Here is a 17,708-nt window from a genome sequence, read left to right as displayed (position 1 = left end):
TTATCATGTAGTACAAGGATCTGCAACTCTTCTTCAGCCCATCTACAGTGGCTCCTTGTAGCTTTGAAAAAAAGAGGAAATAAATAACTGATAATCTCAGTTGCAGGTGATTATCACATCCCTTCTGCCGCCTGTCCACATCCACGAATAAGTCAACCCGATCTTGAAACAGAAGTGGCTGAAATAGCTGATAAAGACCTGTGTTGAATACAATTAGTGATATTGAAAACCTCTCGAAACCCTGACAAACTTGTGTATCAAACATGGAATGCTTATAAGAACATGAAGAAGCATTTCCTTCTTTGGATCCACACACTTTATACAGGCAGGTTTTCTCAAGCATAAAATCCAAATGGGGAAGGACTCATGGATCGGCATCGTTCTCTGTTGTTTTCCGTTGTTATAATGAGTATAAACAGCAATAAAATGTTTCTTTTTGCGCCTCTTTAATTCCATCATTGTGGAACAACACAATGTTGTTTTTATAATATTTATAAAACATTATACTCTGCTATTATCCTCATTGTAAAGTTAAAATGGGTTCTGTGGGCCATAATGTAAGCTGTGAAAGACTTAAGGGTTTATTGGTAGAAACTGAATATACTCACTATAAGTATGTTTGTGTATAATTGCTTAACAATAAAGATAATTTGGTTCTCATAGTCTTCGAGTTTAACATGTACTTAAGACAGGGGCCATGCTTTATGGAGGCCACCAAGTAGTGTTTGTTTTAAATGCTCAAACAAAGAAGAAGAATGACTCTGCACACATAAACCGACAAAGAAGGGGGCAACAATAGAGCAAGCAGAAGAATGGAGAGAGAGTTTCCATCCTTTCTGGTATGCAGTGGCCACCATAGTTCTGAAGCACTTAAAGAACGCCAGGGGTTGAGGAAGAGGAGGAGGAGTCATCTGTCTGCAGTCTCACCATTAGATGTCACAGATTCTTTCACACCGGACCTTAAGGCTTTTCACACGTTTAAGTTTTCCTGAAGATTGTGGTTAATGGTTTTTCTGACAGCAAGGCTCGTGTTATTATAAAAGGTCACCCAGAGACTTTGGACCTCGGAAGACCGCGATTGCTTCAGGTGTGCTTTGTTCAGCGTATTATCCGCTCTTATCCACAGACCTATCCGTTTGTTTAGAGCGATGATCAGTTGTAATTGACTTCATGCATGTCACACATCTGCAGGTTGTCATCTCTGAGAGGCAGCGTAAATGATGCAAACGTGTCCTGGTGAGAATGCAGAGTGACATTGCTGCAGGTTTTCTCTCCCACATCTGGAGGAGCCTGCTGTCCAAGTCATTTGCCAGTGCTGCTTCTGTTCCCCTGATCTCCTGCAGTCCGTAAAGAATTGGTGTCAGCACCTATCAAATGCAAAACGCCTATTCTACACAGAGTGTCAGAGCAGCCACAATCTATTAATCAACCAGTCGGCAAAGAAACAGATCTGGGTGTGTGCCTGTCTGCATCTGCACATGTGCAGCACAGACACTGAACCGTTCATGTGTGTTATTTAGGGCCACTAATAAGACAATTATAAATGTGTCATGTGTGTCCTGTACAAGTACGTGTCTGAATGTCCCCAATACTTCCTGGCAGCGTCTGTAGATCTTATCACAGAAACCACATTTAATTAAAGGGAGTTTGAGGACGCATGTGACCACATTCCTGAGCTACCTAAGTTATTAGCTAATGGGTCTTTCTTAAATTAGGTTGAAGACAGTCTATCTAACTCAAGGAAGTCCACTTGCTTACAGCTAACTGCTGAAGACGATGATGACCTAGAGGACTGACAACCTTCACAGGAATGAATTAAGCCGTCTTTGCATCAGCTCGGTCAGGCTTGCGGTACTTTTACTCGGTAGGTGAGAGTGTACACTGTGCCCGACGGCCGTGTGCCGGTGCAACGACAACGAACAACAAAATTGAACGTGACGCAACGGTCGGCACTGCAGCAGCTCGCTTTTTTTCTGCTCGGTTTGTGACAACAACACGTCAAACTTTGTATGAGAATAGACTGCTGCTGGTGAAGAAACACCGGTCGCAGGGAGTGATGCTTTCCTTTCCTGTCAGCTGACTGTCCTGGGTCTAGCTCCACCTGTACCGTACCATACCTTAACTCTGGTACCTCAAAGGAAGGGTACCAAATAATGGAACGGCTGGGGCCAGGTTATTTTGATACTATTCCTATGGAAACGCCAAAAATATGTACCGTTCAGTAGCGAACCGTTCAATCGCCATCAAAGACTGCCTCTTCGGCTGACATCATCAGATCAGCAGCAGCAGTTTCAGGTTATTTTTACACAAATCAGTGCTCATACATTCATTTATTTGCAATATTATTCACAATATTCTCGCCGATCGCCGTTTGATTTCTACTTATGTCATTATAGTAGGCTCCAAGCTACACACACACACACACACACACACACACTCTGACAACAGTCAGACCCGTTGAACATACCACTTTGTTCTTGCCATCAGTCATGGCAACGGTGTGTGTATTTGACTGAAGACACCCAAGACACATTTTGATGCACCTGCTGATTGCAGACCGACAGGCTCCTTTTACTCCGCGGCGTTGTCTTCTAATGTCATTTAGAAAACATGCTCGCTTGTGTATTCGGCGAGCAAAGGCTTGTGGTGTGTTGATTTATGCTGAATAACAGCAGTTGGTTTGTTGGGGAGGACTGTTGGCTTATCCACAGGAAACAATCGATCAGGGTGAATAAACAGTGAGACAGCCAGGAGCCCCCCCACTGTGAACAGCATGGTTCAGCCATGTGACAGACACGCTGGCGTATGATTGGCACTGCTGATTGGACATTACAGTGTAATGCTGTCATTTGTAATCATCAAGTTGGGTTTGTTAGGAGTGAGGCTTCTGCTTGGCTTCTGCTCAGCTGAATTATTCTGGCTTAATTCAACCCCATATTAGTTTATGGGGATTAATCTGAACTATAGTGTTCTATTATTGAATTATGTCTAATTATATTAGATTTTCTGATAGCCATTAAAATGAGTGACCAGTATTGCGGAGTTGGTGGGAAGACGGCCACGTTTCCAATGAGAGATGTTGTATTAATCAGCACAGACTTGATTAGTCAGTTGACAGAAAATTAATGAAGCATGATTTTTTTCTAAATGACTAATCTTGTAAAGGCAAAAAATGCCAAATACTGATTAACTGTTACATTTCCACCCTTTTTGTGTCATCACAAATCAAATTAGAGCTTTAAATAAAAGTTGTTTTCCTTGTTGATTAATCTAACATTTAGGTTAATTATTTTGTCAAACGTCGCGACAAATGTCGAGGAAAATACAGTTGCCATTTTCAGAAAGCATTTTTAACCAACACAGGTTTATTTCTCGTGTTTATTATATAAAAATATTTACCTTTGAGGTGGCACAAATATTTTTTGGATTCTGTCAGCTGAAAACAATTTAATGAATTAAAAACCATCTGTTTTTAGTTGCATATTTGTATTCTTATTTAGGCTTTTTTAAATCCCCTACACCTTCTACTCCATGTCTTTTGCCATTTTTTGATTTTTTTTTTGGTTCCTGGTCTTTTGATTTGGGTTGTTGAACTCAAGAAGCAGAATAACAATTGATAGAAGCAGAATAACAATTGATATGCATGAACAGGAGACAGAGGAGAAAGGTTTTTCCCCAGAGATTGTCTGGCGGGGCTTATGAATGTGTGTGTGTGTGGTGAAATTTATATTAAGTTGTTTACATGATGTTTATCCCAACCGTAAAAAAAAAATCAGTGCTTATGTGAAAGTAATTTTATACAAGTGGGCTGTAGAATCTCGCCTGTGACGAAATCTCTCGAAACTCTGCTTGAAGTGGAAAAACAACAAGAGGAAATAAAAAAAAAAAAAGAGCCTTATAAAAGCAACTATAATACCTACGAGCTGATTTACATTTTGATAAGTATCAGCGGGCAGGTGTGTGTGTGCTCTAAAGGGGGCCGTATACATGTCATATATATACATATATATATATATATTTATATACATATATATATTACATATAGCTGCACGGAAGTCGGCGCTGCACAAGGAATAATATTGTTTTTGATTCCCCGTCATGGATTTTGTCTAAAAATGTCATTTGCCGACTGTGCATCTTATCTGGCAGCAGAGATCAGGTGCATCTCCCTTTCTTTTCCACTCCCCTCCTCCCCCCGCTCTCTCTCTCCCCCACCCCCCCGTTCTCTGATAGGTAGAGACAGCCATCATATGTGCAAGGGGAAAGTGATGGGCGGAATGGCAGCTTTAATATCGGAGCGATTGCCAGCTGATAAGGCTAACGGCTGTGGAGAGGCGTGTGCACCAGCCCTCCTCCGCAATAAACACTTTCATTTTGTTTGTTTGGAGTGACGGATGGAGAGATGGAAGTGGTGAATGGACGACTTGAGGAGCGGGGGGGGGGGCGAGATAGATGGAATGGATGTGGATGTTATTCAATATTAACAGATCAATCAGAGTGTGGTGAAATATGTATTTTGTCAACTATATACACCCGTTAGGCCAAAGAGGAAACATTACAATCATGTGACTGCAGTGGCTGCTGCTGTGCCGCGTTGAAATACAAAATACTTACAGCCTACAGTGGGTGATTTGTCACCCGACACAGAATTTATATTGCGTCTAACAATAACAGCCCTGTCCTATATCAGAAAAAATGAATATATATATTCATGACTTTAAGCTCTGATGACTTTATGATAATCATTTCTGAACTACTATTAGAATCTATGATGAGGCGTGTGCAATTGCAGCATATGGTGGAGAAAAGCCACATTTTAATCAAATTATAGCTTGCCACGAGATAATTTGTGTTGAGTGCATGTGCTCAGAGCGCTTTAAAGGTCGTGTAAAATCAGTCTATTTTCTGTCTTTTCACTCGTTAGTTTTGGTGACTAAGAAGGCGGCAGTATTTTTGAAGCGTTCTGTGGCGACTGACAATTGAAATGGCCTCGTTCCTCCTCTTTGTTGAGTCCTTGGTGGGTTTTTTTTTTAAGCTGTTCACTGCTAAACGAAGACAAGGTGATGTCAATTTGAAGCAAATTTCTTTGTGGACTTTAAAATGAAGGTTGTTCTTTGGCAATAAGTAGCAAAATCATTTACAGGTGATATTTTATGTGGCTGTAAGAACTTCAAATTTTAAGTTTTAATCCTTAACATTTTGGTCCATTATTATAGGAAAATTCACTTCACTGCAACTTTTCATTCATTCAGTCATTCATTTCCTACCGCTTTACCCTCCACATGAGGGTCACGAGGGAGCTGGAGTCAATCCCAGCTGACGTAGGGTGAGAGTCGGGTCACACCGTGGACAGATCACCATCCATCACAGGACAAACAAACAGAAACAAACAACCGTTCACTCTCACATTCACATTTATACTTTTGGACTGTGGGAGAAAACAGTGAATTACGGAATTATGTAAACTCCACAAATGCCAAACCAGGGTCTGAGCCAGCGGCCTTCTTTCTGAGGCAACACTTCTAACCACTTCACCACCATGGTGGTTTTCATAGTCAGTTAACCTGTCAATTATTTTATATTTTATTTTTCTACTATTTCCTGTGATAATGAAAAACACTGGCTGGTGGCAAAATGCCAAAATAGATCATCTTAGAGTTTAATTTTGTGGAATGATTTGTGATTAGCGATGGTGCATTTCCTGTAACATCTTCACAATAAAAGCTCTCCAAACATTTACATTAATTCAGTAGTATATGGCCAGTGAGCAGCTGATTTTGCCAATTGAAGCAAATAACGTATTCATGTAACAACTGAGTTTGATGAAATCAACGAAAATACATAATGTACCTTAATATATTCAGACTGAAATTGTTTATTTTCTAGCAAATGAGATAGTTTCAATCTGTAAACCACTCCAAGAGGAAAAAAAATGCGGTTCAACACAAATGTTTTGTGAGACATTCATTTAGAATTTTATTAATTTTGCATCGAGTTATCCAAGATCACAAGGGAAATCTCATTTTCATAATCATCAATGAAACTTGCACGTGTTGACTTTCAACAGAAAGCCCACGGAAATGAAGTGCTCTTTTTTGGCTTTTCTGTGGTCATTTTGTCTTTTGAACGTTGATGATTTGGGCTCAGTATGCCTCAGACACCGCAAAGATCAAATGAGCAGCAGGGATCAGGTCCCGATATTAGAGATCACACTAGATGGACTCAGACAATGCCTATTAAAATGGCTGGAGGAGCGTCTCTGAAATGAGACCTGACATCTCTTTTCCACAGTCTGTCAGGAGTATTTGGTGGCTAATTTGAAGCTTACAAAATCTGTGTGTCTATGAGAGAAAAGGGGAAGAGAGTGAGCTCCGGTGGGAGGTTAATATAAGGGGTGACCAGAAAGAGATGCTGCGGGCTGTTATCTGTACATTCAGTGACAGAACAAGCAAGTCCATTGGCTGGATTCTCACTGCAGCCCAGTTTCCTCCTAATGAGCTCGGGAAGTACATTGTATTTACATTTAAAGTGGCTGTTGTTGGGACTGTCCTTTCCCTCACGTTGATTGGAGAGTCATCAGCTTTGATTTACAAGTAAATACTGACCTTCAGGCTACTTTGGTTTCACTTTGGGACGGTTAATGTCAGCTTGTCAGTCAAACCTGAAGCCGGAGCCGCTGTGATGTGCACGTGTGTTGATTTTCCAGGCTAATCTCGCGCAGTTTGACTCATGATGTGCTGCGACCTCAGAGGGGTCCTCATTAGAACCAAAACGTTGCGTGACCTTTTAGCAGCTTTGCCTCCCTCCCACCACCTACGCCCTCACCCAGCTGGGCCCAATTACCTCACTCATTACCCCACTCCTAAATAGCAGTAGCACCAAGCAGGTACTGCAGCCATCTGTGGAGCAACAATATGTCTCTGACTAGATACCGGGGCGACAATATGATACGAGTCAAAAACTTCTTTCACTAATGGCATAAGATTTTCTTTTCCTCTCAGTCGTCGGACGTATATTTGACCTTTTCAGCTCTCACAGCGCCTCCTTCATCCAGCTTTTAGCCATAATTCACAGACCAGTGGCTGACACCTAAAGTATAAGATGTCCCTCTTGCTGCCATGACGATGAGATGACGGGGTGATCAGCGTTTGCGGGATCTTTAATAATCAGAAAGAGGGAAAAGGCGACAGAGGACGAGCAGGGGAGATGGATGATTATCCTAAAAGTAGCGTGCTTAATTAGATGGAATGCTGCGTACACTGTGGTCTGAGTGGATTCATTGGGATAGATTAAAATACTAATTAAACAGGCCCTTTTCCAAATTTGGAGTGTGAGGTGCGGGTTCAGCTCTTCAGGGTCATTTGCATAGCCTTCATCTGGGAAATGGGATTTAAAGGACCTGCTCTTCTTAACTCTCACTCTTTCTCCCCCCCCCATTACCAATCACATTCACATGCTAACAAACTCAATTAAAATTATGCCCGTTTTCTCTCTCTCTCTCTCTCTCTCTCTCTCCATAATTTGGCATAATCTGTTAAAGCCCTTTTGATTTTGTTTTTTAGTGTAAATGTTGCCATCAAAGTGAGGAAGGGGCTTCAAGCACAAGAGGGGAAAGAAGTCGGCTAAATGTGTGATCTTGAATGATGGGTATTTAACACTGCCTCACTTTGGTTTGATTTGCATAAGAATATATTTCACGAACAAAGCTTTGGAAATAGCATGCCACATTTGATTAGATCAATAGATGCGAGGATCAAACTCGGGTGGTGTATTAATTACTGCGAGAACAAAGGGAGGAGCTCCAGTTATTGTCTCCTGTGAATGTACAACCACTTCATCTGCTTTCTTGTGTCTTCGCAGGGTCTGTGCTTATAATACGTGTCGTATATTATGAGAATAACATTAACATTTTTACTTAAGCGTATTTATGAAGCCACGAGGAGGAAGGCAGATCAATCACTTTGGTCAAGACTGAAATCTTTCCACCAAAGTTGGACAGATGGAGATGAATATTTGAAGATGAAGTCATGGTTTCTTTCATGGAGGATGAAGCCTTCTGACTTTTCTGTACATCTAACTATTTATTTTCATCATCGATTAATCTGTTGATATTTCCTGACTATTTGGTCCATAAAACGTCAGAAAACCTAGAAAAATGTTGATCAGCGGTGCCCAAACCATGAATCATGATGTTCTCACATGTCTTGTTTTCGCATATGGAGCAAGGTAACCAGCAAATATCCACATCTGAAGTGCTGAAAAACCAGAAAGATTGTTTTAATTGTTAAAAATAATGGTTGATGATTAACGTATCCTAAAGCACAGTGTGTCCCCATCATGTGCAAAACACCTGTGTGCTCTCGCAGAAGAGAAAAACCACTGACAGTGAGCATTAAATCAAATGTCCTTTAAGCACATGTTGAATTTAAAGCCCTGCTGTGCCTAAGTACAGACTCACACATTCAATATCATGGCTGTACAGACTCTTAGCAAAATGACAGACTGCTGTTAGCTGGTAAACTGTTGCACTCAAAGACTTGTTTTGCTTCCCCCCGTGATTAAGACGTTCTCATTGTGCGAGTATGTGCACGGATTGGACATTCTCTTATGACCTGTTTGACATCTGACTCACTCCATTGCATCATTCTCACTCTCACTGGCCGCTTGTTCTGCCTCAGGAACTGAAGAATCTGCTACTTTGTCATCTCCTGCTCATCCTCATCACCTCCTCTGCTTTTTTTGTCTCCCGTGTGCAGTTCAACAGAAGCAGCAGCTGGAGAAGGAGACTGGCCTGAAGATTGTGGAGGCTGGAGTCAGTGATGTAAGTTATATCTGTTATTCAGCTCTGTGTACGAGTGGGTGTTCCTGTGTCACCTGTGTTTAGGCTCTTGGAATAACTCAGTGATTTCAACCGGCTTTGGCATCTGCATCACACCTGCAGTGTCAGTTGTGCAGCCAAACACTAATTTGTCCAAGCGGCATCCTTTTTAGTTTGCTCCGATTACCCCGCTCGCCGTATAGGCCTTTAAGCGCCGTCGTCTCCATGGCAAATAAAACACAACAAAGACAAAAGCCGTGCGAGTGTTGATCATCACCACGTAGCAACAATCACCAGATTATCTTGAGTGCTGTCGCTCTGTGGGGAGCGGGTGATGCTCATGTGACATATTCATTGGAAAAAAATTAAAAGGAGAACATGGAGGACACTCTAAGATCCAGATGAAAGGAGAGCAAATGTGTATTCATTCAACACTGATAAATATTCATATGTATCAGAGGTAAGGATCTAATCAAGCACCCATTGAGGCGTCGTAGACCCTCTATGCTTGCCTAGTAAATGAGTTTCTCTATGGAAATGAGACAGACAGCCCTAGACCCCTGAGCTGCCCTGATCATGATGCATGCTGGGACCTAAATGGATGTAGTCTGTGCATTGCAGGACAGTTGCCATTGGCAACAAACGTCATACTCTGTCAAGACAAGATCATTTTCCGGTGTTCATCTCTTATGCGATCTCCTTTTTTTGTGTCACAGACTTTCTCTGCCCGTCTGCCTCCCTCTTATATCTTCTTTAGTCGCACATTTTCTCTCATCTTTTTCTACACCGTGTCTTTATCATGTTCTTTTTTATTATCTCTGATTCAGGTCCCCACACACACACTATGACTTTTGTCCTGGTCTTTGTCTGTCTCTCCTCGCCTCCTTGTCGTTCTTTTATTCTCATTCAGACTGATTCCTGCGCTTAGCCAGCACTGGTATAGGGGCTGTGTTTGTCATATTGGGCCTATTTGTAGATAATTAGCTGCAATAATAGCCTCTCTGCAGGAGCCAGGGTGAGGGAGGAATGATGGAAAGAGGGAGGGAGGAAAGGAAGAATCTGTCTTCCACCTCATGGGGAGAAAATCTGCTCCAGACTGTGTTTGTAGAAATTCATGTTAAGCGAGGGCTGCATTCACTGTATTACAAATAAAGAGTTGGCAAAATGCAAAACCCTGAAAACTCACTCAGAAGGTGTTTTATCAGCCGTGGCTCTGGTGTGGACGCATTGATCTCGCCAGTTTGTTTCCAAGAGAGTTGAGGGTAAGTTGTGGAAAAATAGTAGCTTTTGACAGGAGAGCCTGTGAAGTAGGCTCTTCAGATACATTAGTTTAAAAGGTGTTAAAAACTAAAAAGCCTGCTTTCAGTTAATTTGCAGACAATTGAGCACAGTTATGAGTGAATGCACGCTCGAGGTTGCAGAGTGAGTCTTCTTTACCCTGTGTGGTTGTGGCAAAAAAAATAGAAATATCCTGGTTAAAATTGCTTAGTGGATCCATAAAGGGGTGTAGCGTGAGGAATTAATAAACCCCCAGTATTGTGCTTTCTGTGGACAGCGAGCTTGTCTGAAACCATCGCTGTGGTCGCTATCATTAAGCCTTATCGCTGAGAAATGTTCCCCTCCCTCCGTTTTATTTAAGAGCTGACAAATGACAAAACAGCTTAGCAAGATGTTCAGATAGAACACATGTCAATAGCAGTAGATGCGGACAAGGATAAGAAAATGTCAGAGTGGGGGAAAGGAGACATCGATCAATAGGCCGAGCAATATCCACTCCATATAGATCACAGGCATGTCGGCTTCCTGAAGGAAAAAAAAGAACACTTTGTTTTTCTTAAATAATATACATCTCAAGCAGTGAATATTATTGCGATTAGTAGTTGTAGAATGTGAGAATGAAGTGGAGGGATATTTACAGTAGATATGGCCTTTAGCACTAACAGGTTACTCTGTGTCTGTTCATTCTGCACTGAAACCGTGCATTTGAATACATGCAGCACATCTATTATATTATTAAACACTTTCATACTTCGTAAATGTGGAAAAAAACAACCCTTGGCAACTCACACCACACGTTGGCACCTCGACGAGCATTGCACCTAAAAGGCACAAAGCTCTGCAACTGTGCATCTCCTGCTGCAGCCCCCGCCTCCTCGTATTCTCCTCTGTGCAGGAGGGGGGTCAGTGAGTCACCCCCACATACTCACCACCCCCGAGCTGGAGACATCAACCAGACACCAGGAAAAAGGGTTGCTTACGCTGGCAGCCATGCACGCAGCATGGTTGGTACCAGTAGGGAGTGCGGAGAGAAGAGGCAAGGGGATAAAAAGGAGGAGGAGGCTCTGAAAGATGTTTTGTGAACGTAATTGCCGTGATCACTCGGTAAAAAGAAAGAAAAACAACATATCTTATGTTCGCCTCATAATCCTTTACAAAAACGACTGAAATACGACAAATCCAAGGCTTGGAAATTGTGACTAAACATGCCATTTCAAGTTTAACATCTTAACATCTACTGCATGCACAATTGATGTCAAGATGGCTGCTAATAAAGATTCAGTTGAGTGCATACATGCCAACACTTTCCTCTGGATTAAAAATGACATTATAGCACATTATAGATCTGACAGCTAAAATGGCAAAACTACGTATATATTTGTCACAGCCTCCACATTAACATCTTCATTTTCCTCTTCCTTTCATTTTGAAAATGCCTGCTTTTGTTCAAAAGCTCTTTAAGATTTACGGCGAATACTTCAACATACAAGGCAAGTAAACAACAGTACGTCCTCCATAATTTCCCATTGTCTTCAAGCCAATAATTCCAAATAAAGTTCAAGAAACGATGCGGCTCCAAATACTGTAGGGTCTGAGACGGTCCCCGTGTGATTTAGTTGGTGGTTAAATTGTGATTCGGTGACATTTTGACAGCGGTCTCATGTTCGAGATAACTCTGGCAAATTGCGTATGTGAAGAGGCACTCATTAAGCAAAGAATCCCCTCAGCTGCACGTCAACTGATTATTCAGCCACTAAATGTAAGTCATATATGACGAGCCAGGACTCTCTGCCTCTGCGTTGTGTATTGCTTTTATGATAATATTTGTGTGGCTGCCGTGTGTATCCATAATGCCTTTGTGGGTTTTTCTTGTTACATGCTCATGAACCTAAGTCTCTGGTTTTCCGTTCAGTAGCGACATGGAGGAAGCAGAAAGGTGAAATCAACATTAGTTCCTAATCCTGTCATCGGTCAGTTGTCGGAGGATGTCGCTGTCAAAGGCGAAGTGCGGGGGCACAGATGCAGAACTCATCTCGGAGAAAGGTCACATGTAATGATGACCTCTCACAATGGATTTGAAGGCTTTCTTTCTAATATCCTGTACCATAATTATTACAGGGGCCAAATCTAATTCACAATGTTCCCTGAAAACACACCATAGTACATCACTCTTTTTTTGCAGTAGAATAAGTCATCTTTTATCCATATGGTTTTAGTGTGTATCTACAGATGAAAACATATCACAATATTGCTCTGTTTAATGACCATTTGCCCAGTTATGTCTTTAAGTCTCGTGTTTTGTGTGATTTTTGACGAAAAGCCACGAATATTCTCATAACAATGATAGGAAAAAAGGAGAAAGGCAAGAAATCCCGTACAAAATATTGCTGTTTATGTATTTTTGCGTATTTGTTTGAAACACGGCGCAAGCAACCGTGAAATAATTGCTGTTTGTTTTCTGTCAATCAGTTGCGTCGCTGCTCTTTTGTTCTCGCCATCATTTTAATATCAAGCTCAAATACAGTGGAAACCTAATCTTCTGAAATTGACTCAGTGGGATCCAGTAATTCCTGGTCCAGTCACAGGGATGGCGGTGGAACCAGCTCTGCCTTGGATATTTATTTCCATGTTTTGGATATGATGCGCATCAGTAGCAGCCACTATCAGTGCCTTTTGCTTTTCCTTTAATCAAACAAAGCCTGAATTTGGTCGCGTACACAACCTATAACAACAAACACCATGCACAACCAGCAGCAAATGCAATTGCTTTGAGCAAATGGGACAGATAATTTCCATGGGGACTTCAAAGCAAAGCTACGCTGACCATTTTCTCCCAAAGAGTAGAGACGGCCACTCAAGTTAAAATAAATTTTCAAAACTTGTATAAGAGCTGCACAAATTGATCATGTACTGGCATGTGTGTACACTTCCCTCATGTTGTTTTTTCATCACAAGATGAAATAGAAATAAAAAGATACATTTGATGTTAATTTTGGGATGTCTTTTTCTCATTTAAATGTAGTTCCTCAGAGGAAATCACAGAGGCTTAGTCACATGGTGAAGTATATATTCAACCCAACCTTGTGTATATACGTGTATGAGCCATTCAATTCCACAATGGCCCTCGATTGCCTTTTCCCACACTGAATGACAACCCGTCCAATCTGTTTCAAACACTTAAATAAAACCGAACAATAAAAACATTGCAGCCAATGAAAATTTCAGCAGCGCAGGAAGGCCAGTGTGGACGTTTTGAAAGTGTGTAAAATGCCATTACTGTTGCAGATCTGGTTGTGAAATGTCATATTGGAGCAGCCCCACTGTGCCTGCAGCCCTGAGTAACACAGCCTCTTTGGAGAGTCCAGCTGCCTCCCACAGATGAAAGTCCATCCAGCAGCTCCGTTTCTCAGCAACCTTTTACCATCACCTGACCTTTGGACTGCAGAAATGCCTTTGATACCGTGCCATGCAGTTTGGTATTTGCCTCTCTCTATATCATGACGTGTGCTCTCCCCTGGGTAAGGGTGGTCTTGTCCGTTTTTAATGAGTGTCAGAATGTAAAGTGTTTACTCTTCTACCCTTTGCTTCTTTATGTTCCCCTGCCTTTGTTGAAGACAGGTACAGTTATTGTGTGAAACCGCGCGCTGGTATTTTTACTGAGGCTGCTGAAAGGCAAATCTTCCGCTCTTTTGAAGAGCAGTAAGCGAGGCCAAAGTGTCAGCGGAGGTGTTGTGCATGTTTGAATAAGATTACAACTCAAAATAACTGATAAAGCGCTCACATTCTTACAATAATTAGTGTAAACTGTGATGTTCGGCGCATTAACATATATTGAATAGTTTTTAATTTGTCATAATTTCCCTCAAGGTTGTGCAGTTAAGAATTCCTGCGTTCAAGTTGGTTTCTTTCAGCATTAAGACTGCAAGCTGTTTTATTGATGGTCCATGTAATGTGAAATAATACCATTATTTAAAAAGGCTGTTATATTTTAAATTTCCCAAATGCTAAAATTAAGTAAGGAGTGACCACATATATGAAGATTTGATCAATCATCAGCCCTAAATTGCCTACAGTTTAAATGTGACCACAAAGGGTTGTTGGTTCCATTTTATAGACTAGATAAACTCACTGTGTGAGGTGTAACATACCTCTTGCCCAGTCTCAGGTTTGGCCTCAGCCTCTGTGATCCTTTGTCATATTTAAACTGTACCATCATCACCAGATCAATTATTATTCATTCATTCATCCATCCATCCATTTTCTACTGCTTTATCCTCCGCATGGGTCGCAGGTGCGATGTGCCAATCTCAGCGAAAGGCAGCGTACAGTCCATTGCAAATTCAATTAAACTCAATTTCATTTGCATAGCGCCAAATCACAACATACATTAGCTCAAGGCACTGTATAAAGTAAGACAGAAACAATATTATACAATATTATAGAGAGAAGAGAAACCCAACAAGGCAAGACAATGAGCAAACAGTCCAGGCATCAGTGGAGTGAAAAAACCTTCCCTTTTAACGGGAAGAATTCTCTGACAGAACCAGATGCAAATATGTTTCAGCATATGCCTAGACAGGTTGGGGTGAAAGGAAGAATGGGGGACAGAAAGGAGGGAGAGACAGAAGAAAGAGACAAGAAGCAGATATATATATAGCAGTTGCATCAAGTTATAGCTTTAGACAGGACAGTTCTGATCAGTCATGACATGTTTATGGTTCTACAATGTCATTTATACATGCAGTAGCATAGATTGTTGATTAAAAAAACAATTCTGATATCAATTTTAGTTCAAATAACGGCTACATATGAAATGACAAATGTCTGACAGATTTCATATATTTTTGTATGAGTTGGTAGAAAGGTATGGAGCCCCAGACATGAAATGGGGGCAAATAGTCCGTAATGTGCACAAAAAATATAAATTTATGTAATCGTTCAGTGACAATGATTCTCTGAAATTCCAGATTTTTGAGAATATCCTTTTAACTCATTCCCAACCTAAAATAAACTAATTCATAGTATCTCTGACCATCGTCCAGCTTCAGCCCTATTTCAAGGTAATCCATGTTAATATTATTAATTATTATTTCATGCAGACTTTACATGTGGCCACAAATTAGAGTTCTGTCCCATGTCATGTCGTCTAGGGCTGTGCAGAAAAGGCCATCTTTGTGTTACTAAGACAAAGATGCCGGTTCATCTCATACAGTTCATTTGTTTTATCATAATGTACAGATACTGTATATCATCCCTGAAGTTCATTTCAAATGACGCCACTCTTGAACAAAAGCCCTGCCATGCCATTATATGGTCTTGTGTTGACTGGTGTCTGGCAGCAGCCGTAGCAAGGTTGAGGGCTGGATTCCTGCGGGAGGCTGAGGGTTGGTCGGGGGTCTGCGATGTCCACAGCTGGAAATCATGGCAGAGATTTTAAATGTCAGCGTTGAGGGGGGACGCGACTGCCATTTGGCCTGACAAGCTGTATGCCAAGAGACTGGCAGCGGGATGCAGGGGCAGCATGCTCCCATTCCCGGCCTCAGAGCGCTCACCTTCTGCCATTTATCATGCGGCTTCTTGCCTAGCACATCTGGCACCTTAGCATTAGCAGGGAAGAGCTTTTGCTGCAGGCTAACAAGTAGCTCACGGTAATCGTTTAGCACAACAAAATAAGTCTGTTCATTTTAGTTCAGTGGACCATATAGATAACCTCTCCAACCCCTAACCCTGCGAGACCTCCTGCAATAACAAGCTTTATGCACATGCTCCACGTCTTCTTCTGCATCACAGCGCCACATACAGTAAAGATATACTTTACTTTATATTATATATTTTGTGAGTATGAAGTCATTTCTTGAACGGATGCCATGTTCATAGAAAACGTTTTAAGGAACGAAAATGAAAAAGATTGCCTTGGGGAAAGCAATTTTTCCATGTGGATTTACATACTTACTGCACATAATGGCGGCGGCACAGCGTGTGCTGTAAAAGGAAAATATGCACGTTTGAGAACATAATCATATGTTCGTGTTGATCTTTAAATTAAACATAACTGTCTCTTTAACAGCACATTTTAGGTTTGTAGTTGATTGACGGAGTAGATTAATTGTCGCTCAGTGGGCACTGAATACAGAAACCACTCCGCTCTCAGTAAATTAAACGTAATCAACTGCCATATCATTTTTTATTGACTTTAATTGACTCTAATTGTGAATCCTGCTGTAACTGCTCGTTACTTTCTGCATGGCAAGGTCAGCTAAATTACTTGATGAGCTGTTACGGTCTTTTATATGATGACCTTGACTTGGTAGGGTGTATGAATGTCTTCCTCCTGCATGCGGTGATGATGTTTGGAGTGAAACTGTCGACCATTCTGCTGCACAGTGGCTTCATACCCGCTGCTAAAAAAAGCAACACTACTACTACAGTATGCTGCAGTTGTTCACCTAACTTTAAACGTGGCATTTAATATTTATCGATTGTCTGTCGACAAATCCTTTTTATTGGTTTTAAGTCTCTCAATCGACTTGCACCTGAGTAGAGACGGACGTGCTGTTAATGTTTTAGATCGCGCAGGTCGTCTGCAAGTACTGGCCTTTGAGTTGCTCCACAGGTGAGGACAAAGATCTTTAGGGAGGCAGCATTTAGCTTTTACGATGCTTGTCTGTGGAACAGCCTTCCATGAAAAGGCATCGTTAGCTTAGCACTTTCGTAGTACGTTGCACTTGTTTTATCATATTTTAGTTATGTTATATAATTCATTTTATTGTTGTATTTTTTGGCGTTTTACAGTTTTGTATACACGTGATCTGTTTTGTACTTTCTGTTATATTTTTATACATTAGTTGCTATATGAATAGAGTTTGACTTAATTTCATTCTTTTTATTTCAACACTTTACAGGACAGCAACAATATGGTAGCCATTTTTGCAGTAGGTTAGTGCTATTATGAAAATACTATCTTGTTTTATAGTAAGCATCAATTAATAGCCTGGTTATATCAATGGGAAATGTCTTGGGACATTAGAGAGGGGGTATTTTCTACTTAATAATATGCTAATTATTAGGATTTTATCCACAAACATCTTCATGTGAAGGTGTTATCTGATGTTAGCCGATAGCAATTCTCATTACCAAGCAATTACCTTGATATTTCTTTAGAAACAACATTGTGTTGCTGTCACATCATGTCCTTTTTACCACACTGTTGCCTTTTTTTATTACCAAGGTAAAAAACATAGTGTTACCTCCATATTAGAAATGATTTACCATACTATTACGGCCATGTTGTTACTGAACTGTATTTCCCGGAAAATGAAATCCAATCGACAGTAGATTATAGATACTCACATGTTCACTTCACTACTTGATGTTCTTATACAATAATCCATGATATCATGTTATTACTTGACTCCTATTTGTACCTGCTATTAAGTTTAGTCTAATAACCGTTACTCTGTCAGCATCAATAACCTAAGACTAATTAGGCCTCGTAGCCATGAAGGGAAGACGTTTCTTTAATGTGTTTGCAGTAATGTATATCATCTGTCAACCTTATATATTATGTGACGCCGTCATTATAAATGTGGCCTACATGTCAAAGTAAAAAGCC

At 40.9% G+C, this 17,708-nt stretch overlaps 1 protein-coding gene across 2 annotated transcripts in view; it reads left to right on the top strand.

The window, feature by feature from the left end:
- ptprn2 (protein tyrosine phosphatase receptor type N2) overlaps positions 1-17,708 on the top strand; it is a 127,486-nt gene that overhangs the window by 71,305 nt on the left and 38,473 nt on the right. For both annotated transcript variants that reach the window (XM_044023795.1, XM_044023789.1), the window contains exon 11: positions 8,757-8,821. In XM_044023795.1, coding sequence (XP_043879730.1) covers positions 8,757-8,821 — 65 coding nt within the window. The remainder of the gene's footprint in view (positions 1-8,756; positions 8,822-17,708) is intronic.

This window comes from Solea senegalensis, linkage group LG1 (assembly GCF_019176455.1).
Source record: "Solea senegalensis isolate Sse05_10M linkage group LG1, IFAPA_SoseM_1, whole genome shotgun sequence".
In the NCBI taxonomy this organism is placed as follows: domain Eukaryota; kingdom Metazoa; phylum Chordata; class Actinopteri; order Pleuronectiformes; family Soleidae; genus Solea; species Solea senegalensis.
The sequence above is the reverse complement of the archived record's forward strand: the minus strand, read 5'-3'. Positions and strand labels throughout refer to the sequence as shown.